General features: G+C 44.9%; 2 protein-coding genes across 6 annotated transcripts in view; one reads left to right on the forward strand and one right to left on the reverse strand.

The window, feature by feature from the left end:
* Positions 1-2,107: 2,107 nt before the first annotated feature.
* Positions 2,108-14,981, reverse strand: LOC132579728 (UAP56-interacting factor-like). Its single transcript, XM_060250333.1, has 9 exons — positions 14,789-14,981; positions 11,676-11,813; positions 7,013-7,158; positions 6,786-6,907; positions 6,311-6,377; positions 4,126-4,169; positions 3,962-4,036; positions 3,126-3,237; positions 2,108-2,856 (listed from the first exon to the last, which is right to left on the reverse strand). The coding sequence occupies exons 1-9, from the start codon at positions 14,868-14,870 to the stop codon at positions 2,761-2,763; spliced, it is 882 nt and encodes a 293-aa protein (XP_060106316.1). The 5' UTR covers positions 14,871-14,981; the 3' UTR covers positions 2,108-2,760.
* Positions 14,982-19,688: 4,707 nt separating this feature from the next.
* LRCH2 (leucine rich repeats and calponin homology domain containing 2) overlaps positions 19,689-26,826 on the forward strand; it is a 59,464-nt gene continuing 52,326 nt past the window's right edge. For 3 of the 5 annotated variants that reach the window (XM_060250334.1, XM_060250335.1, XM_060250338.1), the window contains exon 1: positions 19,715-20,218. In XM_060250334.1, coding sequence (XP_060106317.1) covers positions 19,777-20,218 — 442 coding nt within the window. In that variant the 5' untranslated portion in view covers positions 19,715-19,776. Of the gene's footprint in view, positions 20,219-26,826 lie in introns of all 5 variants that reach the window. The other 2 variants (XM_060250336.1, XM_060250337.1) reach the window with 2 other exon arrangements.

Consider the following 26,826-nt stretch of genomic DNA (forward strand, 5'->3'; position numbering starts at 1 on the left):
GAACAACATAAAAGTTGTTCTGCAGCTCAGAATCTCAGGAAGGAATTTGTTTAGCCTAGTGTGCTTGACTGCCAAGATTGTACACCACATTTGTTACATTTTTTTACCATCTTTTTCTGTCAGTGGTTGCAACTCTTTCATTGACAATACTTTAGATTCAACATATTTTGATATTTGTGAAAGTAAAAGCATTTTAATCAAAACAAAAACTAAACTAAATGTGTGGATATTCAATTTGATTTGAAATAACTGAACCTGCAACTGTGGAGCAGGAACATTGGGATAAGTATTGTAAGGTGTGTCCCACAAAAACAGTGAATAAGGCCTAGTTTTGTTCCAGAGGGGCACTGGGGTTGCCAATTTCAGTTTGGGAAGTTCCTGGAGGGGTTTTTTTTTTGGGGGGGGGAGGGTGCTTGGGGAGTGCAGAGTTTGATGGCTCAAATAATGCCATTGAGTCAGTCCTCCAAAGGCATTGTTCCCTTGAGAGGAACCAGTCCCTAGAGCCAGCATAGTGTAGCAGTTAAGAGATACAGACTCTAATCTGGAGAGCCGGCTTTGATTTCCCACTCCCCCACCTAAAGCCTGTTGGGTGACCTTGGGCCATTCACAGTTCTCTCAGAACTCTCTCAGCCCCACCTGCCTCACAAGGAGCATATTGTGGGGATAGGAAGGGATTGTGATTATAAGTCAGTTTGAGACTCCTTAAGGTAGAGAAAAATGAGGTGTACAAACCTACTCTTCTTTGTAGCCTGGATATCCGTTGTAATTCTAGTTAGAACTCCAGTCCCCTCTTGGAGGTTGGCAGCCCTCTGGGGCACCTACTTTCCCATTAAAAATGCTGGAAGCCAGAAGTGCAGCGCATCAAATGATGCAGACTGCATAAGATATTTCCTCTCATGTCCGATACCAAAATATCTGGTGAGCTCTGGAATGCAATAACTTATGGAAATGTTTTTTAGAAACTCAGGTTTACCAGAGCTGGGCAGAAAATAATAGCCTCAGAGTAAGAGCTACTTATAAGTGTGCCAAGAGGTATTTCCTGTAGAACTTAGATGTCCCTATGCAACAGAAGTGGAAGTTTGTTACAATCGAGCAATGGTTGAAACATTAAAGAAGCTGTTTGGTGGCAGATCTGTTTTCCATGCTACCTGCTGGCTTGGCTACCATTTGCACTGTGAACACATCATTTCTCCAAGAATCTCAACGGCAGCCAGGAAACCAGTTATTTGAAGCCAGCGAGGTCAAAGTCACCATTGTGAGCGGAACATATCCCAGTTCAAGCAGCCCCTTTCCTGGAGGCCTCTAGCAATTGCATTGCAGTCAGTTGCTGACTTGACTGATGTTTGCTGCCATCTACTGGTCACTTGGTTTACAAAAACACAGAATTGCATTTGCATCCAGAGTTGAGAAGAAAGAAAGAAAGAAAGAAAGAAAGAAAGAAAGAAAGAAAGAAAGAAAGAAAGAAAGAAAGAAAGAAAGAAAGAAAGAAAGAAAGAAAGAAAGAAAGAAAGAAAGAAAGAAAGAAAGACCAGCTTGTTTTATGGTTTTTCCAGTTGAGCCTCAAGAGAGAAGCAACACCCACCACCACCTCCTCCTCCTCCTCATTTCCAAGGTGAAACCGATATGTCAGTGCAAAGCCACTTTCCAAATTTTCTTCCAAACTAGTTCTGCTGCTTTGTGTCCTGGGCAGTCTTTTAAAAGGCTGGATATTTTATGGTTTGCTCATTTTTATGATAGTTTTATTACATTTCACCTTTTGAGCCACCTGGAGCAGACCTCTGGAGAGCTGTACTTTCCCAAGTAAATAAGAAAGCAAAACATTCTCTGTCAACTCTCATTTTTGCTGTGAAGAAAAGTAGTCTGGAGCAGTTAACAAATCTGTTCAAGAATGACCAAATGGAGGGTTTTTTTCCACCATTTGCTCAATCCAGCTCTCCCTCCCCTGTATTTCCTTACTCTTTCACAGTGTGATCCTAAACTGAGAAGGTTGTAATTCTGCTAAAATCAATGAGCTTAAAAGGGAGTAACTCTGCTTAGGAGTGTCAGTGGTGTATTTTTAAAAAATCTGAACCTCAGAAGCCATGGTAGTTCAAAAGAAATAACAAGATTGTGAAGCTTCTAAAATGGTTTTATTAAGTGTATTAGTAGCTCATCACAACCAAATGTTCAAACTTATCTGTAAAAGTGCTTTCCAGGCCACCCTCCCCACCAAAACACACAAAAATCCCACCCACATTCCCTATGCAGCACACACATACAACATTCCTTCCCTACTCAGCCAAGCAGTGTTGCCTTCTGATCTCAGTGCAGAAAGGGAACTAATAACAAGTGGCTCCTGAGTCCTGAATCAAAGGTGTGAAGTTGCAAAGTTATCATGAACGAGACAATGCTGACTCATCCCTCTAAGTGTGTTGAAGGACAAAGATGAGGACTTCTTCCTTCCTTCCCATGTCACTCTCTCATAACCAAGATCAGGCCTGGCACTGGCTCCCTCAAGGGCCTCAAACCAAACTCCATTTACCCCAAGCCAAAAACTTGAGGGTGATATTGCCTGGGCCATAGTGGTGAGGCTTGAAAGAAGAGTCTGACCCTGGTCCATGGGCCACCATTGTGCAGAAACTTCAGTGATGTTAGGTTAGATGGGTCCATAACCGTGTCGAGATGATCCCAAAACATCATTAAGGAAGTGGCAGAAAATCAGTAGGGTTCAGTGACTGGATCCTTTTCCAGAGCTGGTCTGAATCCACCAAGAGGGCACAGTTATGGCAGAGTGACCATACGGCTTGTGTTTCTTAGTGCTGTAAAACGACGCTTGTGCCTCAGGCCAGAGAACCTTTCGTTCAAGGTCAAGCTTGTCTAAGGAGAGGGAGGGAATTGTTAACTTGCATTCCTCCACTTAAACACACACAGCTCTGGAGACAGAAAATTGCACTGAATCATTCTGGACACCACAGGGCTGTTGCTCCTGGGGCAGGAGTAATTTTGCAGAGCTTAGAAAAAGAAGCCCAGATCCTCTGTTTTGAGATCTCAGAACTGATTCACACATGCAAGCATATCATCCAGTGAGCAACAGCCAACTGTGTGAACTGTTGCATTTTTTGCACAGCCTGAGGAATTCTCTTTACCTGGTTAGCCATGGCACGGAAGTTGAACCTCAAAGGCACCCCTTTGGGCTTAGGAAGCGTCATCTTTGTTGGGGTGCTCCTCCCTCTCAAGAATGGGCGCTTGGCTCCTGGCCTGTTGAATGTATACATGATGTAAAGATATCTTTTTCATTTAATGAGGGGAAAAAAGTGGAGTAAGCTAGCCCACTAGATCTCATTTGATAATAGATGGACTAGTAGCATCACCTACTCCTCAATAAGGGACAGTGAAAGAGAGAGGAAGGAAGGAAGGAAGGAAGGAAGGAAGGAAGGAAGGAAGGAAGGAAGGAAGGAAGGAAGGAAGGAAGGAAGGAAGGAAGGAAGGAAGGAAGCTTGTGCCCATCTATAGGGAAAGACAGCCATCTATCATGATCCATGTTGAGTGAAAATAAAACAGGGATGCAGAAAACTGGGCCATTTCCTACACCAAAGGTTAGCTCAGTCTTGTCAGATTTTGGAATCTAAGCATGGTCACCCCTGGCTAGTATTTGGATGGGAGACCTCCAAGGAATACCAGGGATGTGACACAGAGGCAGACAATGGCAAACCACCTTTGAATGTCTCTTGCCTTGAAAACTCAGCTGTGACTTGATGGCACTTTCCACCATCACCACTTTAAACAGAAGACTCTGCAAATCCCTATCTTGAGCATGTCAAGAGGATTTTTATACGACCACCTCTCCTGCTGCTCTTATGGAACAGAATTATTCGTATGTGCTTTTAAATGAAAATAGGTCACATGCTGGTTGGCATAACAAGCCAAAAATATGACACAAATAAGAGAAGGGCAAAGAGTATCCAAGCTGTACATGACTTACGTTTTAATTTGATTAGCTTGTAGGTTAGACACAGAAATGGTCAGGACAGCTCCAGAGCTGGGTTGAAGCTGCCACCTACCACAAGAGGAAAATAATCTGGTTTTATTATTGCCATTAGTCAATCTACTTTCCTTAAAAAGGGGGGGAATTCTTCCCTTGTGTACCTTCTCATCCATGGCTGTTTCCTGCCTGAACTTGACTCTTTTTGCTATAAGAGAAAGGGAACGAAAGCATGAACTTTGACTCCTTCCCAGAATAAACTCTGACAGGAACTATTCTTTAGTGGTGTCAGTGAACCTCATGTTAAAACACGAGCCTTCCAGAACTGACACAAAAAAGTGGAGTTCCAGAGCAGGGGCTAATACATCTGTTCATTACTCATTAATATGTTAACTGTTAATGGAACTACCATGTTTAAAGGCAATCTATCTCAAATTGGGAACAAAAATTGGGGATTACAATCCTTGCTGTGTCCTGCTTGTTGGTTTCCCAGCTCTAGTGGAAAACCACTAGAAACCACTGGCTGCTCTAGTGGCAGGAAATTCATACAGGAAATTCTCATCAATATAGCTAATTTTCAAATTCTCATCAATATAGCTAATTGTGGCCAGATCTGTGGATACTTAAATCTGTGGACTAGAGCAATCAACAGATGGGACAGATCTTTCTACACACAAGAGAAAAGTCCCAGGCTTGCAGAAAAATGTGAAATCTAACCCCCCCCCCCAACATTGAGGGGTTAAATGCCCTCAAAAAAATAGTAGTGCCTATCGCTTTAAGAAACAAATGCCCTCTATGGCAGTTTCTAGCAACCGCACAATACTCCCAGCCTTGAAGCCTTGGTTTCTGTCAGTAAATGGCAGGAAGAGGGGGCAGGGCCCTTTCCAGAGCTGTTTTGGCCTTTGAGGGAAGATTCATCAGGGCCAGGCTTGGCAACAACCATTAGGCAACTTGCTACAGTGTGACTTGCGCAATTCACTCAGGCCTGGCTGCTTGCTACTGTTCACCAGCAACCACCTCATAAAACCCATGTGGTGTAGTTGTTAGCGTCTCAGACTAGGATCTGGGAGACCCAAGTTAAAATCATCACTCTGCCATAGAAATTCACTAGGTTATCTTGGGCCGGTTACATATTCTCTCCCTAATTTACCTCTCAGGATTGTTGGGAGGATAAAATAGTTGAGATAATTATGTAAGCTGCTTTAGGTCCCCATTGTGGAGAAAGGAAGGGTAAAAGTGAAGTAAATAAATAATAAATATAGCTGAAGATAAGTTGCAGATAAAAGGTAGGATTGTTGGTGGATGGGGAGGAGAAAAGAAAACTGGGAATGGTGAGGATATGAGAGTTGGCAGGAGGAAGGAAAGAGGAAATAGTGTGGGAAGGTGCATACAGCAGTAAGGGAGGTGCCCTCAGGTCCTTTTGAGTTTCCCACCATGCAGCTGGGCCCAGCCTAGTGGCAGCCATCGCACAATTGGATCATAGTTTTCCTGGAGAGAAGCTGCTAGGGAAAGGGAAGGAGGACAGATAAAGATAGGTTGGCTGGTGAGTAGGAAGGAGAGATGGAAGCATCAAGAAGGAAGATACTATGGGATTGCCAGGGAAGTGGAAGAGGAAATAGTGGGAGGGAGGGAAATGAGATGCCCCACCCCACTTGTGTCAATATATTTGCAGTAAAGGAAACATCCACTCTGAACCCTATTGGTGGTCTCAAACAAGGCACTGTGTCTCAATTGAGGGAAGGGCCATGGCTAAGTGGAAAAGCAGATGCTCTGATGTATCCCAGGTTCAATCTCTGGCATCTCCAGTTAAAAGATCTCAGCTAGGACATGTTGGAAAAGACTTTTTTTCACTTGAGGCCCTGAAGAGCTGTTGCTAGTCAAAGCAGATAATATTAAGCTAGATGAATTAATGTCATATTCAGCTTCTCTTCTACAATATGGTTATAGCAATGGCCTGCTTTGTAAAATTCATATATGGATTGCAGAGATAATGGGATTGGATCCAGACCAAATTATCCAGTGGCAGAATGGAACTATCTTGCCCCCCCCCCCCACTGCAGCCCACGGACCACAAAACGCTGCTTGTGGTATATAAGTGACCCTAAGGAATGATATGTTGGGTGTGCAGTAGGAAGGGGGAATTGGTGGAAATTACCAGTTTAGTTCAGATCCTACCAAAACCTGAAGCACTTTGAAAGCTAAAAATGCTATATAAATGCTAAGAAGTATTAGAATTAGTTTTACAGCTACTAATCTAAAAATGGAATCGGATTTCTTAGGCAGCTGAAAACAGAGAATGAGATCATTAAACTCTGCATTTCACCAAATCTTCAACGTAGCGTAACTCACCCCTCTGCTGAAGTTGAACTTGGATTGCCTCTGCATAAAAGCTGGTCTTCGATTTAGTTGGAAAGGCCTATTACTGGAGGGTGGGGATGATCTCAAGTTAATACAGCAAAATTCTTTACAAACTGAACATTTATAGTGCCAACCTAAGCAGTGTTACACCCTTCTTAGTCGATTGATGCCAATGGGTTTAGAAGGGTGTTAACGCTCCTTAGGGTGGCACTGCTAGATACATTTCCTGAAAGTGAATGTTGAAGTTAGAAATATTTAAAATCAGTCTTGCTGTCTGCTCCTGCTCACACCCAATCAAACCACTGTTTGGAAGCTCTAGATTTTGAGCCACTGTCCTGAATTTTTGTCATGCAAATTGATGGCTAGTTATCCTCCCACAATAATATGAAATTCGCTCTCCAAACTGGATGCTCTATATTTACAAAACATTTGCAATCCAGAGATGACAAATATAGTAAGCTTTTACCGTTGTGTGGGTGGGAAAGCATTTGGGCCTCTGAACTGCTTGACTCGTGTGGGCTGTCCCTGCTGTGGATTGGCTGCTACTCCATCACCGTTCCCCTCCAACATGGTTTCATCTTGTTGGCTCTAGGAATTAACCACAGATTATTCATTCACTCACCAATAACATATGAAGTTTAACTTCCCCATTGGAAAGCTATTTGAAAGAATGAGATATTAACTTGACCTTACCTGCTGTTCAGTTGATGCTGGCCGATTTAAGGGACTTGTGCCATTTGGCCCAGTGGCTGATCTTTGCCTGGGACCAGTCATGCCATTCCAAAACTGTTTTCTGTAATACTGCTGTTTTCTAAACCCTCCTCGAAACCTGTAGGGTCCTAAAGAAATACATGGTTGAGATTATGGTTTCTTGTGTAGAAAACAAAGACTTGGATGGATCTGTAGCATTTTAAATGTTTGCTTTTTATTTTTCCCATCTTTACCCACTACTTCCTCCAGAGAGCTCACAGAAATATGCACGGCATTCTCTACATTTTTATCCTCACAAGAACCCTAAGAGGCAGGCCAAGGCCAAGATCGCCAACAGAATTTTGAGGCTGACTAGTTTTAAAGGTCAGCCTCAAGGCATGACTTGGCTGGATATCTGCTGACACCCGTGGCCAGGCCCAGCCCTAGACTCTCTGGCACCCTAAGCAAGGCTAATTTCTGGCACCCCCCATACACTTATAATGTCACTGAGTCACATGGGGGGGCACCCAATTTGGCATCCCCAGAAGGCCGGCACCCTAGGCAATTGCCTAGTTTGCCTAGTGGCAGGGCTGGCCCTGCCCACGGTCTAGCAGGGGGCTCACCCTTGGCCAGATACTCTAAGCACATTAGCTCCCCTCTCAATCATTTATTTGGTTTAAAAGCTCATAAGCCATACACTCATATTAGCTCCCATCAGGAATGAGAGAGAGCCCCGTGATAGCCACCAGTAGCCCATGCAATTCAGTTGCTGCTGGGAATGGTGTTTGGAGGAGGAAGGAGTACATGGCTCTTTTGGGCTCCTGCACAGACCGCTAGATCTGTTGGAGTTTTATAGCATGAAAACATAGCAATCCATTCCTTCCTCAAGGATTGTGTGTACATATAAGTATATGCATACATGAAGAGAGGCTGATATGCTTGGAGACAGCACTAGGAGGTTTGAACCCAAGTCTCACAGGGGAAAATCCAATCCTTCTCCCACATTGGCTATAACAAACCAGCTCTTGATGTGTTTCATGCAGCCCTGTAGCCAGGATTTGAAGAATTGGGGGGCCCTGATTTTTTTCAGGGGGCACGTAGTGGCCCCAACCTCCATGGCCTTCTCTCCTGCCACTGCTGAGGAGGAAAGCTGCCAGCTCGCTGCCACACAGCCCCCCCCCCTCTCCACAGCTGCCCCAAGGTGAGCCCTTTCCTCCCCTCTTCCAGCAGCTCTGGTGGGGAGCCACTCACAGGTTTAGATACGTGCTGCATGGTCTCCTGCCCTTACATGTAGCATAATCCAGCTAGGCAAGCCCGGCGTGACAAGGGGGGATGGAAGGCACCACCAAGTTGCAACTGACTTCTAGGGCTACAAGACCTCCAATTTGGATTTCTTCCTGTTGGAGGGCGAGCCGAGACTGCCCAAGCACAGCTCTCAGCCTCGCTCAGATGGCCATCGAGACCAGGCCAGAAAACCCCTGCAGGTGAACATCACCTCTCCACTGAACCCCAGCCCAGGACTGTAGCCGGGACCTCCACTTCTGTGCGCCAGCCTACCCTACCCTGCCCTGTCTGCAATGGAGCCATCCACCCCCTACCCCCGCCGCCCCACTTGAAGACCAGAACGACCTCTTCTTGCAGGTGCCCTCTAGCCCAACGTGGAGCTTAACTTTCAGTCCTGGGCACCTGTTGTTTCTGCTTGCTGAGGGGTCAGAGATTTCTTCCAGCCCCTAAGCAAGCAGAAGCAACTTTGAGCTTAACTTACAGTCCTGGGCACTGAAAGTGCCCCCTTGTTTCTGCTTGCTGAGGGGTCAGAAATTTCTTCCAGCCCCTAAGCAAGCAGAAGCAACAGGGAGCTTAACTTTCAGTCCTGGGCTCCAAAGTGCCCCATTGTTTCTGCTTGCTGAGGGTTCAGAAATTTCTTCCAGCCCCTAAGCAAGCAAAAGCAACTGTGTATGATCACACGTCCCCTAAGCAAGCAGAAGCAACGGTGTACGACGATGGCAGAATGGAGAAGGATGCAGCCGAGGGACTGGAGGCTGCTTAGGGGCCCCAAGGCAGGCGGCCCTGCCTAGCAGTCGGGGCTGTTCCCCCACAGGCCCCCTCATAGCTACGGGCATGAACCTTTCATGCCATCTTTAGGGACCAGTGTAGCAAGTCTGTAGGGACTGATTCAAGTGGAGGTTCTTCTACCTGAAGGAAAACCATGGCATGATAAATTCCTCTGTGGCAGAGTCTTCCTTCCTGTTCTTAACTAGTACATAGCTTTGATAAATTGCTCTCCTGATTCACATAAAAAAGAAAAGTGGCTTCTTTGTTATGATCTATTTTCTAGTTCTGCATTTAGTTGGATTATTTTTTCTCAGGTATGCTAAGTCCGCTTGCGGAGAGGGCGGGATAGAAATTTAAAGTAATAAATAAATGAAATCACCTCACAATTAAACCTCACTTAACATCTCTTTGGTGTCAGTCGTTTGTTTTCTCTCCATTCAATTTCTTTTCTTTTTTTTACCCACATTTATTATTGATTGGATTCTTATTTACTATTCAGCCTGTGTGCAAATGTCTGCATTTAAAAAAAAAATACTGTACAAAACCCACAGTTACCTTTTCCTTGTGGTCAGTGTGGGGTTCAACATGTCAATAAGAGCCCTCTTAACCAGAAAACAAAAGCAGTCCTGGGCCCTTTTGAAAGGGACTTTCAGAAGACTATTCCCAACAGCATAAAGCAATCTGCCAAACCTAATCCATTATGTGTTTAAAAAAATATTGACATGAAGGCCTTGAGAAAGTTTCCAGGTCCAGGTCAAGGCAACAACCTCTAGATTATTTCAATACTGAAATGAGGAAACTGAGACTAGGAATTACTAAATCTGCATGAAACTCCCAAGGGGACTGAGTAAGAATAGATCCATTTAGGGCTACTAACCTAAAAATACTTACTCAGGGAATGTGTGACTGAACACAGTGCAAATTACTTCTGAGTAATTTATTTAGTAGGCTTATATTCCACCCTATCCTGTAAATGGGCTCAGGGTGGATTACAACATACAGCAATAACAATAAAAAGCTACAATTCAGAGTTAAAACAATACATTAAAACTAAGTAAGAACAATAAAACAATAAATAAACAAGCTTCTTCTTGGTCTGTCAAATAGTTTTGACTGACTGAAGACACAATTGGATATGACATGATCATGGGGAATCCATAACTGTAAGTGTCCTAATCCAACACTGGAACTTTGGGACAGGAGAAGGGGAATAGATGCTTTCCTGACTTCAATTGCCCCCTCCTCCAAGCTGCTGTTTGTCTTCTGGAAGGGCCACACCTGCTTCTAGCTGAAGCCTAGCTGAAGCAGGGGGTGGGGAGAATAACCAATGAATTGGGAATGGCACAGAAGGAAAAGTATAACCCATTCCCTCCTTGCCTGGCTGCTATTTACAGTAAAAAACACAGCAGGACATCTGTTCACAGATCTCCAAACACCACATTTAATTGAGCAAGAAAACGTTAGTAAGAAGAGCTTGGATTCAGGCCAAGATTAAAGTTAGATGTGATATGGGTATAGGGAGAAAAGGACTTTGCTAAACTAACAGAAACAAGAATGCAGAGAGGTAGAGGAGTCTGTCTTTAAGTGGTATGATCATATGATATTTCAGGATTCCTACTCCTAGACTCAGTTTAGCCTCAGATTTCATTAGCTGATGAAGGGATGAATCAGTGGTGGAAAATAAGATGTAAAGTGTTAGAAAGGTCTTTGGTAAGCCAGGTTGACTAATGGCTCCCTCCCCCTTCCAAGAATAATGATTTTTTTAAACAAGAGCAGGGCTGCTTATCTTTCATGGGAGGAGGTCATGATTTTAAAGAGAAACACAGTGGTCTTGAGCAGTGTTCCCTCTAAGCTGAGTTAGTGTGAGACAGCTCATAGGTTTTTAGCCTCTGGCTCACACGTTTTTGTCTTCGCTCAGGGAAAATGGCCCCAGAGCAAACTAGGGATCCCAAGTCCCCCACAGCTTCTAGTACCATAGAGTTTTCCTCCCAAATTGCTAGGGCATCCAGGAAAACCATAGAGTTTTCCTGGAAGCTCCTAGAGTGGCTGGCATGTGACATCACCGGTGCTATGATGTCACTTACTAGTGATGTCATCATGCCAGCAACATCGGGAGGGGATCCCCCCACCGGCCCAATGTGGGCCGGCTGGTTGGGGACCTCCGGAGCAGGAGAACCCCCATCCCACCTAGGAGTGTGGCAGCCCTAGAGCAAACTGATTTATGCAGCAGCTCACAAATTTAATGCCAGTAACTCACAACAAAGTAGAATTTTTGCTCATAGGACTCCACAGCTTAGACGAGGGGTGGAGAACAGTGGCTCTCCTGATGTTTTTTGCCTACAACTCCCATCAGCCCCAGCCAGCATGGCCAATGGCTGGGGCTAATGGGAGTTGTAGGCAAAAAACATCTGGAGAGCCCCTGTTCCCCACCCCTGGCTTAGAGGGAACATTAGTCTTGAGGATGCCAGAAGATAGGCAGCAAAGGGGTGTTAGTGAAGACCTGAAAAGAGGGCTCATATCTCAGAATAAGGGCTCCAGGCTTCTTTAAAACTAAAACTTGATTGTGCATAAAACCTGTCTGCTTCCTTCCTTCTGATCACCACTTTGTATGTACCTTGTGCACTTTGTGGTGCCCAGATTCGAAATCGAGGTCTTCCATTGCTGTAGGGTGGTTTTCTGTTCTTGAGCTGCTGCCTCCATCTGTTCCCTGTTGCCATTATATGTCCTTTCTTGTTGCGCTTTATGATGTCATCTAGATTAGGAAACACCCCCCAAATAAACAAATCAAAGAAGCTAGTTTACAGTCATTGGGGTGGGGTGGGGGTCAGAAGCTGAACTTTGTGAAAGCAAGGACAAATGTGGCTTGCAGAGCTTATCCCAAACCCTGCACGGTCCAATCTTATACTGACATTAGAACTTCCTGTTTATTTAGATATTTATATCCAGCTTTTATACTCAGTATAAGAGCCCCGTGGCGCAGAGTGTTAAAGCTGCAGTACTGCAGTCCTAAACTCTGCTCACAACCTGAGTTCGATCCCTGGCAGAAACTGGGTTTTCAGGTAGCTGGCTCAAGGTTGACTCAGCCTTCCATCCTTCTGAGGTCAGTAAAATGAGTACCCAGCTTGTAGATGACTGGGGAAGGCAATGGCACACCACCCTGTAAAAAGTCTGCCGTGAAAACATTGTGAAAGCAACGTCACCCCAGAGTTGGAAACGTCTGGTGCTTGCACAGGGGACCTTTCCTTTCCTTTATACTCAATGGGAAAACAAGTCTAATTCTCCGCCTAGTGGTGCATAATGCTAAAACAGCTGGAACTTCTGACTGCCAGACAATCTTAGGATCTCCTGGCTATACTACACACACTGCCATAGGATAATTATAATTACCCCCAATGAGGACCCAAATCAAATAAAGTAAAGTAGTTTACAACATCATTCTCTTTTCCTCATTTTTATCCACCCAACAACTACACCACGAGGTATGTTGGGCTGAGAGAGTGTGACTGGCCCATGGTACAGTGGGGATTCAAACCTAGCTCTCCCAGATTGTAGCCCAACAATCTAACCACTGCACCCCACTGAAGTCACATTGCATGGGACTTCACCTCCTAGGGAAAACCATTTGGCATGTGACCAGGACTTTTTTGGCCGAAAAAGCCCAGCAGGAACTCATTTGCATATTAGGCCACACCCCTGATGAAACCATTGCTTCACACCAGGCTAAAAGCCCAGCAGGAACTCATTTGCATATTAGGTCACACCCCCTGATGCCAGGCCAGTCGGAACTGTGTTCCTGTGTGTTCCTGCTTTAAAAAAAGAAGCAGTGCATGTGTATGGTACACAATGCTGCCTAGTACTTGACAATCTCCTCACAGGGAGATTGTCAAGTACTAGGCAGCATTGTGTACCATACTCTGATCAACCGAGGGGGGGGGGCAGTTAACAAAAACATGGAAAGAACTGTAACTGTTAGGCTGCATTCAGTAGTCCCAATTGCATGGAGACCTGATAACAAAATTCAACACAGAATGAAATTCAACACACAATATCCAGCAATCTGGACCAGAAGAATATCTATAGGACTCCATTGGAGTTTATAATCTGTTTTTAGCCGAAATGGTTTTATTGGTTTTAAATATATATATCCACTCAGGGCTTTTTTGGTAGAAAAAAGCAGGAATTTATTTGTATATTAGGCCACACCTCCTGACATCACCATTGTTTTTTACTCAGGGCTTTTTTTGTAGAAAAAGCCCAGCAGGAACTCATTTGAATATTAGGCCACACACCCTTGCCACCAAACCAGCCGGAACGGCATTCTTGTGCGTTCCTGCTCAAAAGAAAGCCCTGTATCCACTATATTATTGATGTGCCAGCCAGGATGCAGCAATTCATTACATCAAAATAACAACAATATCAACAAAATGGAAAATCATAACTGAAGGACCACTTATTTCTACCCCATCTCCCCTCTCAAGTGTGTGTGTGGGGATATACTTTGCCAGTGACTGAGGGCAGGCTACAAAGCTGAGCTTGTCAATGTCATGATCCAGGTTTTGACAATTTCAGGATTATACTAAGAGCTCAAAGCAGATGCACCTACATCTGGAGTACCAAGTTCAAATGTGTTAAAGAAGGGCACTTAAAAATTAAAAGAGATGAGATCAAAAGCAAAACGGATAACAATGTCTCTAGGAAGACAGAAACCAGGAACTGACACCAGATGTAGCCATCTTGCTTATGCTGCAGCTCGTCAGTGACTGGGTGAGAGAACACTTGGGAACACCTGCATGCTGCCTAGAATTCCATGGTGGAAGAATCTTGGGATATTAATGCCATAAATTTTATTTACTGCCGTCGTATACAGGCAAAAGTCCATGAGCTGAATCTTTGACAGGAATATCTGAGATGAATTGCCCCCCAGTGATTAGCAGATGAAGGCTTTGCAGATAGTTCCCGAGGGTAGTAGCTGTGTTGGTCTGCAGTAGAAGAGCCCAGTAGCCAGAAGAAACCAGCAAGATTGGCGGGGTATAAACTTTCCAGAGTCAAAGCGCTCTTGGTCTGACGAAGGAGCTTTAAACTGTCGAAAGCTCCTACCCTGAATCTTGCGAATCTCTAAGGCGCTGCCGGACTCAAATTCAGGACACCCACGCAGAGCGGGTGGAGTGGGCTGCTGGGCTTTGCTCCGTCATCGGGCGGGTGCCGAGATTGCCCGCCAGGGAGCGGCTTGGCCTACCCCGTCAGCTGCCATAAATAGCCCGAGCGCGCATCAGGTCAAGTGACTGCGAGAGACAGGCGGCTCTATTTTGGGAGCTTGCACATGAGCGGTGGACGGGGGGCGAGAGAAAGCACCACGGGGGCGATGTAGTCCGTCTCGCACTTGGGGGTGGGGTGAGTTTCCAGCAATAACTTTTGCAAAGTGCGCAGAACGCTCCAAGGCCTGGTTCGGCGGCCCTTCCTGGCCCGCCTTTAATCCCTCTCTGCCCAAGGCCACCAGAGGCTGACTCCATTGTGGACACTGGGGGGGGGGGAGGGGTCTTCGTTGGGCAGGACCTCTTCCAACGGTGCCAGCCCCTCTCCTTCCTGGACTGGTGGAAGACGCACGGAAGGGGCTCAGCCCCCCCCCCCCACCCGCCCCTGGCACAACGAAGGGTCCGACCTCCCCCGATCCATCCCTCGTTGCCCCAGTGTCTGGACACCAAAACGCCCGCACACCGGCACACCTACCCAAGGACAGGTCGATCTCCTCTGAGCCGCTGGGCCCCGATCCTGCCGCCGCCGGTTCTTGCTGTCCGCCCGGCGCCTCCATGGGACGTGGCGTGGGCGCCCGCAGCGGCCCCGCGGACCGGGGAAGAAAAGCTAGCAGAGCGCCCTACAAGCGCCTGCCTTCCGCCAGCTGTCTCAGCGGCACCCCCTTCCCCTGGCAGCGGCACAGGAGCCTCTCCCGTCCCGGATTCCTACCCGGCCGGCTGCTGCCGCGGAAACTTTCCTCTTGAGCCTAGCATGCATTCATGTGTACTGGCGAGTCAGACTTGCGGAGGGCAGCGGGGCTTGCATTTCCAGGGACCCGCGCATAGAAGTGTAGCTCTTGTGAACTTTTCAAATCCTTTTCCATTCCGGATGATTAAATGGATTCTTGTTTTAGGCGGGACGATCCTTGGAGGCAGAACCGGGGAATTCAGCACAAAGAGGCGTTTTTGTTTTTTTTAACGTCCTTTAAAAATCGAATAAATAAAATCCTGCAACTTCTTATTCCTTATGGTGCCTATTTTAATCACTTTGCAAATGAATGGCCTCTGCCCGTCCGCTCTTGTCTTCACTCTATATGACTTAAATGCCCGCCCCTCCCCCCAACTCCTTGCCCTCTGCAGGGTAAGGAGAAAAACGACCCCCCCCCCCACAAGTCTGCAGGCTGTGGTCTTCAGCATGCCTTGGTGCAGAACTTGGGTACAGAATTCTGATATCGTCTGAAAGGTGTGCATTGCCATATAGTTATCTTTTGAAACAGTGGAGGGAAAAATAAGCAGGATTCTAGAATGAAGGCTAGAGCTGATCTAAGAGTATTATTTCCATTTTGCTTGACTTTGAATGGCACAGCCCTGAAGCAGAGAGACAGACTTTTCTCTGGTGGGGTGCTAGTCTCATCCATTGAATCTGTTTGCGGCTCATCCTGGGGGAGGCTTCCCATAATTATTTCTGGAAAGAGCAGAGGTGACTTCTGTGGCCCTGATGGTGCCATGTAAACACCAGAAGCAGACTGAGGCATGTTCTTTATACCTTTTGAATTCTCTTGGAGGCAGCGAAGTGACTTTGGCCTTGAAATACTGAGGCAGTTCTGAAGGAGCTATGAATTTCACTGAAGTAGCAGCCAGCAACTTGGAAGGAGTTACACATGTAGAAGAACTGTCTCCTTCCATATTTCCCTGTGCACCAAATGCAGTCAACCAGGCAACCATCTTTTGGACATCCCACCACTTTGGGTGGGCCATGAGGGCATCAATCATTGCCCAGAGCTTTTCCAATGTGGAATGGGACCCCTGAAAGCCTCATCAGACACAACATTCAGTTGAAACTGAGAAGTGCTGCTTACAGTCCTCTTGTTTGAATTTTGTCTCACTCAGGCTGATTCCAGACCAGCTAGGCAGAATTGCTTTTTATTCCATCTGTCTGAAATTTGGTTTTAAGGATTCCATGGGTTTATGCAGTCCCTGAGAATGTCCTCCCAACTGGGTAGGAAATAAGAGTCGCTGCCGGAAGTGGTTCCTACTGAAATCAACCCCTTCATCCAAGGGGATTAAATTGACTTCTGTGATTCTTCCCTTCCTCCATTGTATCCTTGCAATATCCCAGGGTGGTGGTGGTGGGGGGAGTGACTGGCCCAAACTTTGAGGGGAACAAGTCTTTTCAGTTTTAGTCTAGCATCAGACACTATACCATACTGGTTCTCCCTGTTCCATTTTTATAACTCTCACACTGTGATCCATGTATTTGTCAACTCAAAATAAGTTAGTTTTGAGAGCTACAAGCTGAAACGCTTCTAAAGATTTCCTGAGATACAAACATACCACCTGTCAATTTACTTCATCAATTTAGATGGCTTCGTTCTCCTCCCACTCTAACTGGCAAGCTTTTCCTCATGTTGCAGGTACCTCATAATTTTTTGAGCTGCCAGTTTTGCCTCCTCCCATCACTAGTCTGGCACTTAACAGAGAAAATCTATATATGCCAGCATAAACCGTGTGTGAGAGTTCATTTCATCAGATGTATGAACTGCACACCTGTAGGCAGACATACATCTCTTCAAAACTGCAAACAACAGATAGGCTTCTCTTTGTAATAACTTTCTCCTGTTTTTCTATTAAATGATGTAGAAAAAGTAGGGAAGGTGAGTAGATCTTAGCCAAATAATTCCCCCTGTCCATAGATAGCTATTGCTAAAAGGGAATGGTGGTGGTCCTGCTGCCATTTGAGCAGTTGGTCCAAGCCCAATGGGGAGTCCCAGGTATGAACATTCTATCTTGCCAGGTGTTCTTGAATCTTTGTAAAATGCCCTGCAGCTCAGACATGGTTGCAACTCCTGCTCCATAATAGTAGAAACATAGCAGGTTAATTACGGGTGTCCTGAGATTCAGTTGTCACTCACCTGCTTAACTTCTTTGTCTCATAGAACAAAGGGTGACAGCTACAAGAATACAGTAATTATTCCTAAACCAGACCCCCCCCAAAGAAAAAAAAACAGAGACCTGTTGTACACACAGTGTGTACAATCACTGTGTTTACCCTAGTAGGATAAGATGACAGATAAGAAAGAGAAAGCGAGGCTGATGCCCAGTGCAAGAGGAACTGCAATTAAGAAACTAGGAATCAAATTAATCCTTGTGGCAGTTACCCCCACCACAGCAATTTATCAACTTACCTAATGGGTAATATGTAGGCCAGAGGGTTTTTTTTTTTAATTTCCAAGTCCAGGTTGCAACGCACAAATTAGTATATGTGCTTCAGATTAGCCCCAATAAATCCCACTGAAACCAAAGCCAAAGCTTGCAGCCTTGTTTATTGTATTTCCCAAGAAATGCCCAAATTTATGCGGGGGCGGGGAGGCCAGACAGCTGTCTGACACATTCAGAAACAACCTTGCAGCAGGGGAAAGCTGCACTTCTCTAAACATGTTCTCACTTGGTTTCACATCATGATGATGATTTCAAAGGCATTCCCATTGTGCCATGTGAGGATATTAGAAAGTCTTGCTACAGAAACTACAGATTTTACCACTTAAATTACTTCCATCCAGTTGACAGATTCATCTACATTGATTTTGTTTTTTGAAGTCACTTTTCCTGCATTGTATCTTTTCTATCTCTGGCAATTCTCCCCTCCCCTTGCGAAGTGGATAAATATTAGCAAAGAGTCTTAGAACACCATAAAGACTCATTGATTGTAGAATAAGCTTTTGTAGGCTGCGACCCTCTTCATCTGATGAATGGAGTGTATCCTCAGGTGGCAGATATATACATACTCCCAGATGGGTATAGACAAAAGAACAGAAAACAGTAGCGTTCAAAGGCCATGAGATGCAAGGGCTGCTGGTGGTGTGACTGTTAAATATTGGGGGGTTGATCCTGTTTACATAATACATATAATAAACAAGGGTGCAAAATGATAATCATGTCATTTTAACTTTGGTAGTGGTGAGCAGGAATGGTTATGAGGTGGTGGGTGTCCATGTGGGAGGAACCTCATACCCACTGCAAAACTGTGGCTACATTCAGATGCCACCTTTTAGTGGCATTAAGCAGAATTAACATCACCCAGTTTACTGCTGGATCCAGGAACATGTCTGATGACTTCTCCCCTTTTGTGCAGAAAATTAGAAACTCTGGCTATTTGTGTTGTACAAATATAAATATAATGCATGGGTTAACCGGAGTTAGTTCCCTGCCTAAGTAGAAAAGAATAAGAGCAGTAGCACCTTAAAGACTAACAAAAATTTGTGCCAGGGTATGTATCAGCTTTTGTGAGTCACTGCTCACTTCTTCAGATACAGCTTTAGATATACACATTCCAGTGACATACCCTGTCACAAATTTTGTTACTTTTAGATTAGAGCCGGTTTGGTGTAGTGGTTAAGAGCAGCGGACTCTAATTTGGAGAACTGGGTTTGATTCCCCATTCCTCCACATGCAGCCAGCTGGGTGACCTTGGGTCAGCCACTGTTCTCTCAGAGCGTTCTCCCAACAGCAGTTATCCAAGAGCTTTCTTAGCCCCACCTACCTCACAGGCAATGTTCCCTCTAAGTTGCAGAGTCTTGTGAGTAAAAATCCTGCTTTGTGAGTTACTGGTGTTAAAGTTGTGAGCTACTGGCATTAAAGTTGAGAGCTACTGCATAAATGACTGTGCTCTGGGGCCATTTTTCCTGAGCTAAGACAAAAAGTTGTGAGTTGGAGGCTAAAAATCTGTGAGCTAGCGCACGCTAACTCAGCTTAGAGGGAACACTGCTCACAGGGTGTCTGTTGTGAGGAGAGAAAAGGAAAGAGATTGTAAGCTGTTCTGAGACTTTGAGTGAAGGGCAGAGCAGAAATTCAACTCTCCTTTAGAGTGCTATTGGACTCTTGCTCTTTTTCACAGCTACAGACAGACTAACGCAACTACCGATCTTGATCTATTTTTTGCCTAACTCAGCCTAATAATAGCAAATCTACTTCTAATATATTAAATAGTCTAAAACCCCTAAGAAGTTATTAGTTGCAGCATCATTGCACCTATGATTTAACATGTGAAACAAAACAATAGCAAATATCCAAAGGACAACAAAAGCTATTGCATTGTATTTATTAAAACATTTTAAATACGTAAGTGAAACAAGAGTAATAATACTGATATTTATTTATATAGTGATGATGACGATATTGGCATGACACCAATGCACCTATATTAGGTAGGCGGTGTACCTAAAGAAAAAACAAAACAGACCTATAGTTCTGCCCTCAGGACTCTGAATTCGGTTTTCCCTTTTGTCGGCTCTGAACAGCAGAAACCGCTCCTCTACCTTCGGTTCCGCCCCCTTCTCGAGTCAAGCGCAGGCGCTTTGAGCCTCACTGTACCCTCCCTTCCTTTCGTCCCCCTCCCTCTGCTCCGCGCCTGCGCGGTGGGCAAGCCTGTGGCTGCTGTTATTATTATTGTGGCGGGCGAGTCGGGGAGTCCTAGCGGTGGCGTCCATGGCGGCCGGGCAAGGCGGAGGCACCACGGCCGGTGGGGGCGGCGAGGGTCCCGGTGGGCCGGCTCCTGTCCCCGGCCCAGGCCTGGTCCCCCCCAGCACCGCCTCCTCCGCCTCCTCGGAGCCGGGCTCAGGATTCTTTGGCCTGGGCCTGCCGGCTCACCTGACCCTCTCGTATCCTGGCACGGGCCCGGCCTGGGGCGCGGCAGGCGGCTACTCCGGCTGTGGGGTCGGCGCCTCGCCGCCCCTTTCTTCAGCCGCCGCGTCCTCGTCGGGCGGAGCCGTCTCGTCGTCCCCTCACACCGGCCGTAGCCTTGACAAGGCCCTGGAGGAGGCCAGCAGCTCCGGCATCCTCTGCCTCAGCGGTCGGAAGCTGCGCGAGTTCCCTGCCGCCACCAGCTCCGCCAACGGCAGCTACGACCTCAGCGACACCACGCAAGCCGGTGAGGGACGGGGAAGAGCTTGGCTTGGCCTCGGCGGGGAAGGGGCAGCTTCTCCAGGGGAGAGAGGGAGGGGGCTGTTATGGAGAGTGTCGAAAGGGGATTTGTCATGGGGGGGCACAGAGAATGGCAGCAAGAGGGAGTGGGACTCCGCCTCCCTTACTCAGTGCTCCCTAAGCGCCTTTATGGCCATAGCAGCCCCCCTCCCAAGATATTAGGTATGAGAACGGGTGGGGGGGGCTTTGGGGTCATTAGGGAATTGGGTGGCTGGTTGCTTTTGAACGGTGCTGCACAGGAAGGGAGAAGAATGCCTGCCGGGGCGGCGGCATTACAAAGCAGGAGTGGGAAGGGGCGGACTTGGGGTGCAGGAAGGAAGGGGTGAGGCAGTGTGTTAATAGGCTTTGTGGAGTCTGATGTCGCAGAAGGGATGATGTTGGGGCGAGGGGCTGCACTTTGTGTCACGGGGTGGGGTTTTATTTGGTTTAGGCGGCGGCGGGGGGGAAGGAAGAGTCAAGAATAGGGAGGGGAAAGGGAGTTCAGGTTGCGGTTGAAATCAGGACGGGTTGGCTGGTGGTCATATTGCGGTGTGGCAGAGGATTTGGGGGGTATTGCATTGTACTGGCATGCGAAAGTGAGGAATTGGGCCGTTACTGCACGCTTGTCAGGCTAGGGGGGATGGATTGAGATTCTTTTGTGGTGGATAGTACCCCTTGTGTGGGAGGTGACAGGGGCTGGATTTGCGGGGGAGGGGGAGGTAAGGGGACAGGTGCTGTGGGGATTAAGGTAAATGCCGACGGATTCTGGACTGGAGAGTGCTTGGATGTGAAATTGACATTTTGTGCGATCCTTGCATAAAGCTGTGGGAGGTAAGGTAAGGCTGAGTTGAGAGCCTGTTGGGGAGTGAGCACAATAGGGAATAGGTTAGTGGGTTAGGACTGCAAGAGAAAAGGAAATTGGAGGTCTCATTCTAGGGGAATGATGGTGGATTGCCATTGTGCCTAAGGAAGAGAACAAATGGATATTATGGGCAGCAGCTGTTCATTAGTTGTTTCAAATACTGTATACAAGATCGGTTTGAGTATAAAGCAGTTTTGTTGTTTGTAACTGCAGATCCATCCTGGTATAAGATTTTTCCCCCCAGAGTGTCATATACTGAGAGGATAAGGATGAAAAATATTCAGATGTTAAAAACAGTTTGCTTTTTGCTGTTTTTATGTAGGTGCTGTCATTTAATAACCCAAGTTGGTCTTTCAACACTGACGTTAATTTAGATGACATGAAATTAATGGGATGTTTTATTTTACTGTAATTTAGGAAGATTTTTACGCACATACTGGTATGTTAGGGTTATTCTCAATTATTTCTGGTTAGGTTTCTTTGAGTACAATGTGGAAAGATAATCAAGTTCAGATGATTGTGTTAAATCCAGTCTGGTGTTTTTCCTTTTTTCAAAAATGTCAATTATATTAACCTGGAAGTTGAGGAGGTGGCTTAGTATGTGTGATACTAGATACTTGTGATATCATTATGAATGCTAGAGTACTGTTTTTTGCCTGCCTGTGACATGTGGACTCTTAGTCTCTGCTGAGTCTCTGTTGTGGACTGCATTTAGGACTGTCTATTGTGCTCTGTATTTAAAGCAAAACAAAATCAAAGATCAGGTGAGGAAAGGGAGAATATGTTGGAATAGTTGTTGATGGACTTGTTTATACATCTTCAGGCTTCAGTAAGGTTCAGTTGCCTTAGAAATACATTACAACTTCACAGCATTAAGTAATTACTAAATTTCAAACTGATACATATTCTGTAGGAGATTTAATTGAACACACCTAGATGAAAAAGAAACTATTGCATAGTCAGTGCCTTGGCTTATAGCTGATAGGAATTCCTGGAGCCATTCCTTGACTAAAAAGATAATGATCACTGTAGTACGTATAGGTCATGGTACCTTATGACATCTTGGGTAAGCAAGGTAAGCCTGATTACATGGTCCAGAGATAACAGTAAAATAGATCTGAAGCCAGGTGAAAGCATGATTTTTGTCCCCTGTCAGCTCATGTTTTGTGGGCCTAAAGGATAACCAGACAGTCTTTCTGTTTGCATGGGTTGGATCAATTTAGAGCTCTAGAAACCTTGAAGTAACAAATCAGCTGTTAAATGTGTAAAATTTGTGAAGGTTAATAAGAATTGGGACTGATCAAAATTGTATAAAATGGTGTCAAGGCCTTTTATCTTCATTGTCAAAAATTAATTATATGAAAAAAATCTTGGCAGTCTTACATTTCATTTTAAATTGGATTTGGTATCATTTGCTGTGCCCTTAAGTAAATGATAACTTCGAATTTGTAAGGCTTTTTAAGTTAAGAAAGCATGAAATTGTTGTGAGTTGCTGGTGTTTAACTTTGCTTTGCAGTGACAGAGTTATTATATTGAGAAATATAATGTGTAAGGGTGGCCCTCAACCACTGAAGCATTCACACATTATAGACTAGATAGGCTAAGTCTGGGGCCACCAGCCTGTCATTTATCAGTCAGACATGAGTCGTGCATGCTCCTTAGCTTCTTTGTGTGTGGTACCTAATTTGGATGGCTCGTGACCATAGTGCACATGGAGAAGTGCTTTCTGTACTCCCTCATGTTGGTCTCCTGATGTCCAACTGTCCTAGGAGTGCATTCTTTAAGGTAATTCATGTGGATGGAGGCCTGTGAACACTGTACTGTGGCTGCCTCTTTAATTCCTCCATGACCTGTAAGTAGTGTGAATTCGAGATAGGCATGACTCCGGGAAATGGAGGTTTGTGGTTTGGGAGGTCAGTTCAGTCTCAAGTGAGCCTCTAAGGCATTTAAATGCCTTCAGAGCTCACTTCCAGGTCGGGCCAACCTGATTGATGTCCAAGAATAAGCTCTGAAGGCCTTTATAAGCCGTATATGCCCTTAAATAGGCAGGCTGCAACCAGAGGTGAGTTCTGAAGGCATTTAAAAGCCTTTGGAGCTCAGTTGGGCTGGCCCGACTCAGAAATGGGCTCCAGAGGCATTTAAACACCTTCAGAACTCACTTCCGGTGGGACGACCAATCTGAAGACATTTAAATACTTTTTGAGCTCACTTGGGTTGGGCCATAGGGTCGGTGGTGGATTCCAACGGCATTTAAATGCCTTTCAGAGTTCACTTCCGGTTAGGTTAAATGTCTTTGGAGCCCACATAAACCCTCCCAGAGTCTGTGGAACCACAAACTGGACCGGTTCACAGTTTGGTTCATGCCCATCCCTAGTGTGCATATTTCTTCTGGGTTCTTACAGGCATCCCATAATGCACAAATATGCTCTTTAAAAAGAAGTATAATATTTCAAGGCTGGGTCCAGCAGAACAAGAAAATACAAAGTGAAGAATATTATGTGGACAGGAATGCAGACAGGAAAATTCATGTTCTGTACATTTGCTTGTTTCACAGAAATGAGATGTCTTTTCCTGAAAATTACTTTTTTTTAAAAAAAGGCTGCCTCATCAGTAATTGCATAGAGAAATTTTAAAATGTAAGGGCAGTGTCTGCTTAAGACATAGGGAGCCAATTCTGGCTTAGGCTGCCATTTGTTAGAGGGCTTTTGATAGGAAGTGGAGAAATTTAAATGCACTTTAAATTGTGCAGTTTGTATGTTTTGGATGTCATACTTTCCTTTTGGATGCTATACTTTCATTTCTTTTTTGTTTGAAAAAAATGCCATGGCCTGTTGCTTTCCCAGGCTAAGCATGTGCAAACCATCCACCTAAGGGCCCTGTGTATAAAACACAGGTTTATGAGGCTTGACATGCTTTTCTGTAACTTAAATCAGGACCCCCAACTTTGCTGAGCTTCTGAGCACTTTTTGGAAATTTGAGAGAGGCTAGTGTGTACCAGTTCTGACTTGGTCAGCCCAGACTAGTCAAAGCTTGGGAGCTAAGCAACTGTTGCCCCTGGTTAGTATTTGGATAGGAGAACAGCATGTAATTCCCAGGGTCACTATGCAGAGGTAGGCAATTGCACACCATCTCTGAACATTTCTTGCTTTGAAAACTCCATGGGGTCACCATAAGTTGGCTGTGACTTGATGGCAAAAAAAAAAAATGGGTGTCACCACAGAAAGGCTGCTACAGAAGTGTAGTCAGTCATAAAATAGTTGCTGTGAAAGGTAGGGCTGATAACTTAATGTTGGGAGGCTTCATGAAACATTGAGAGGCTGCAAGCCAAGTTTCCTTCTATGATATAAGCAGCTGCTTTAGAATCGCTGTTCCCTGCAGGTGCTTTTCTGAAATATCTCTTGTACTGAGAAAGTGGAGGAAAGTCAGAGTTGTCTCTTTGCTCTGGGTAGGAGATGATTTAGTTTGCGTGCAAAGACAGGAAGGGTTTCAAACGCAGTGTGTTTATGACATAGCTAAGAGTGCACAGCTTTGATGCACCTAACCAAGAAGGTCGTTGTTTTGCTAGTGTGTTGGCCGGTAACTTGAAGCTTCCTTTTTTTCCTCTTCCATTCAAAACCCTTTGGATTTTATCTTCAAGTCTCAGGAAGTTACTGGAAAACACATTGGCAGTTGCCTTGTGTTTATCAGCCTAATGTTAACTGACAATATTCATTGGGCTAGATTTTTGGAGGCAAAGCATTCTGTCATTATTTTTTCTTACTTCAGTGGCAATTGATTACACTTAAAAGGATCGTCAGCTCTTGATGGAGAGTTCGAAACAGCTATTATTAATTACTTGTTGTGTTTTGGATCTTTTTAAAATTACTTCTCCAATAAAGTTCCTTGGGAGTCACCACTTATATTCTGAAGAGTTTTCCTTTGGTGGATCTCTAATTTAGGGACTGTGTAGACTCCACTCAGGACTTGTTTTTTGAAATTGACATTTGAACCAGGGATAGACTGTTGTTCACTCCCCTGTGGTTTTGTATTGTTTATACTATATAGATACTGCATATTAGTCTTTATACATGTACACCAATATGTTGAGTAAATTTCTTATTGCACTGTTATATATAAAGTATATTTTGTTTTCACAATACTGTTTTGCTGTTAAGCTTGTCTATTTACCATGGTCCCATTGGCCCTATAGTTGGTGCCCCAGGTGCCATGTTGGGATTCACTGCCCACCACAGTCAGGGAAGTCAGGTTTGTAAGGACCAAAAGAAGTAGAATATGAGTGAATTAGGGACAGATGAATGAGTGGGCAGTGAGGGAGAAGAACACAGGCAGGTAGGCGGGGAAGTGCGAGGGCACAGTGGTAGGGAGGGGAGGGAAAGGCAATGGAAGCATTGCTTCTGTTCACCTTCTTCACACCCTTCCCCCAGCAGAGAGCAGATGGGCAGCAGGACAGCCAAGTGGATGGGGAGCAGTGGGTACTGCCACACCCCAGAGTTCAGCCTTTGGGTTTACTGTGTTTGTTTTCCTGTCTCTTCCCCCTTTTAAAACTATTTTGTTCAGATTGTGTTGGTCTTTACAGAAAATGTTAAGAAAATCTGGTTTCACTGTTTTTGATTGACAGATTATAAGGTTCAAATTGGCTTCCTTAATTCAGCATTTTAGTGTGTTGTAGATGACTTTCAGTTTTGTGTACATTTTACTTATTCTTTCATATGCAAAGTCACCAAGTGTTTTCATTCTATTTCATATTATGTTAGATGTTTCTCCTAAATAGAAATCAGTTCTGCTTTTAGCCAGGCTTGTAGTTGGATTCTAATTGTACTTCCTCTTTATGGACAATTAAGGCAAAAGTCTCTTGGAGACAAGATTTATTTGTCTTTGCTCAGAACTGGTAAAACAGAAGGGCTGGAAATGTTGCTTCACTGCCCTGCTCCCTGCGCCTTCCCCAAAGCCGGAGCATAGTTTTCTGTTTAAAGTCGTCATTCTTTGGTTGAGATATTAATGCAGTATTCATTAAAGAGGAATTATGAGGACAAACATTCTAGGCTGCTTCGTCTTTTGGTGCTTTTGCCTATTAAGGAGACTTCCTGCAGTTCATTATTGGGTATGTCATGCTGCTTTGAGTTTTGAAGCTAGGCCTTTCTGTTCATGATCTGTATAAATAGAACATATCCATCACCAACTCCCTGGTCCTATGTGTAGCATTTTGCATGCACTGGTCATTATGCTTGTTGTACTGAAATAAAAGAAAATCCGTTCATAGCAGCACTGTTTGTGCAGTTTTCTATAGGTGGTTCTGTGTATCAGATGCAATGAGGTAACACCTCAAATCCTGGAAAACAAAACATTCCTGTAGATGGACAGTATCTTATTACAAAGGCTTGTGAAAATATTTTTGCAAGAGTAATATAATAATAATAATATTTTATTTATATCCCGCCCTCCCCGCCGAAGCAGGCTCAGGGCGGCTAACAACATCTCAATACATACAATAAATTATACAACAGGTTTTAAAATCACATTCACTTAAAACATTCCACTTAAAATTAACAGAAGGTGGTAGTGGGGAGCTTGTAGTTTGGCACTCAGAACAGTATAAAGAAGCAGCATAGAAGAACCCAGTCCATGACCAATCTGTAGGCACCCAGTTTATATTGGATACCCAAAGATAATGTGGCAGTATTTTGATGGGAACTCAAGAGAATGAGCACAGGAAA

Source organism: Heteronotia binoei, chromosome 11 (genome assembly GCF_032191835.1).
Source record: "Heteronotia binoei isolate CCM8104 ecotype False Entrance Well chromosome 11, APGP_CSIRO_Hbin_v1, whole genome shotgun sequence".
In the NCBI taxonomy this organism is placed as follows: Eukaryota; Metazoa; Chordata; class Lepidosauria; order Squamata; family Gekkonidae; genus Heteronotia; species Heteronotia binoei.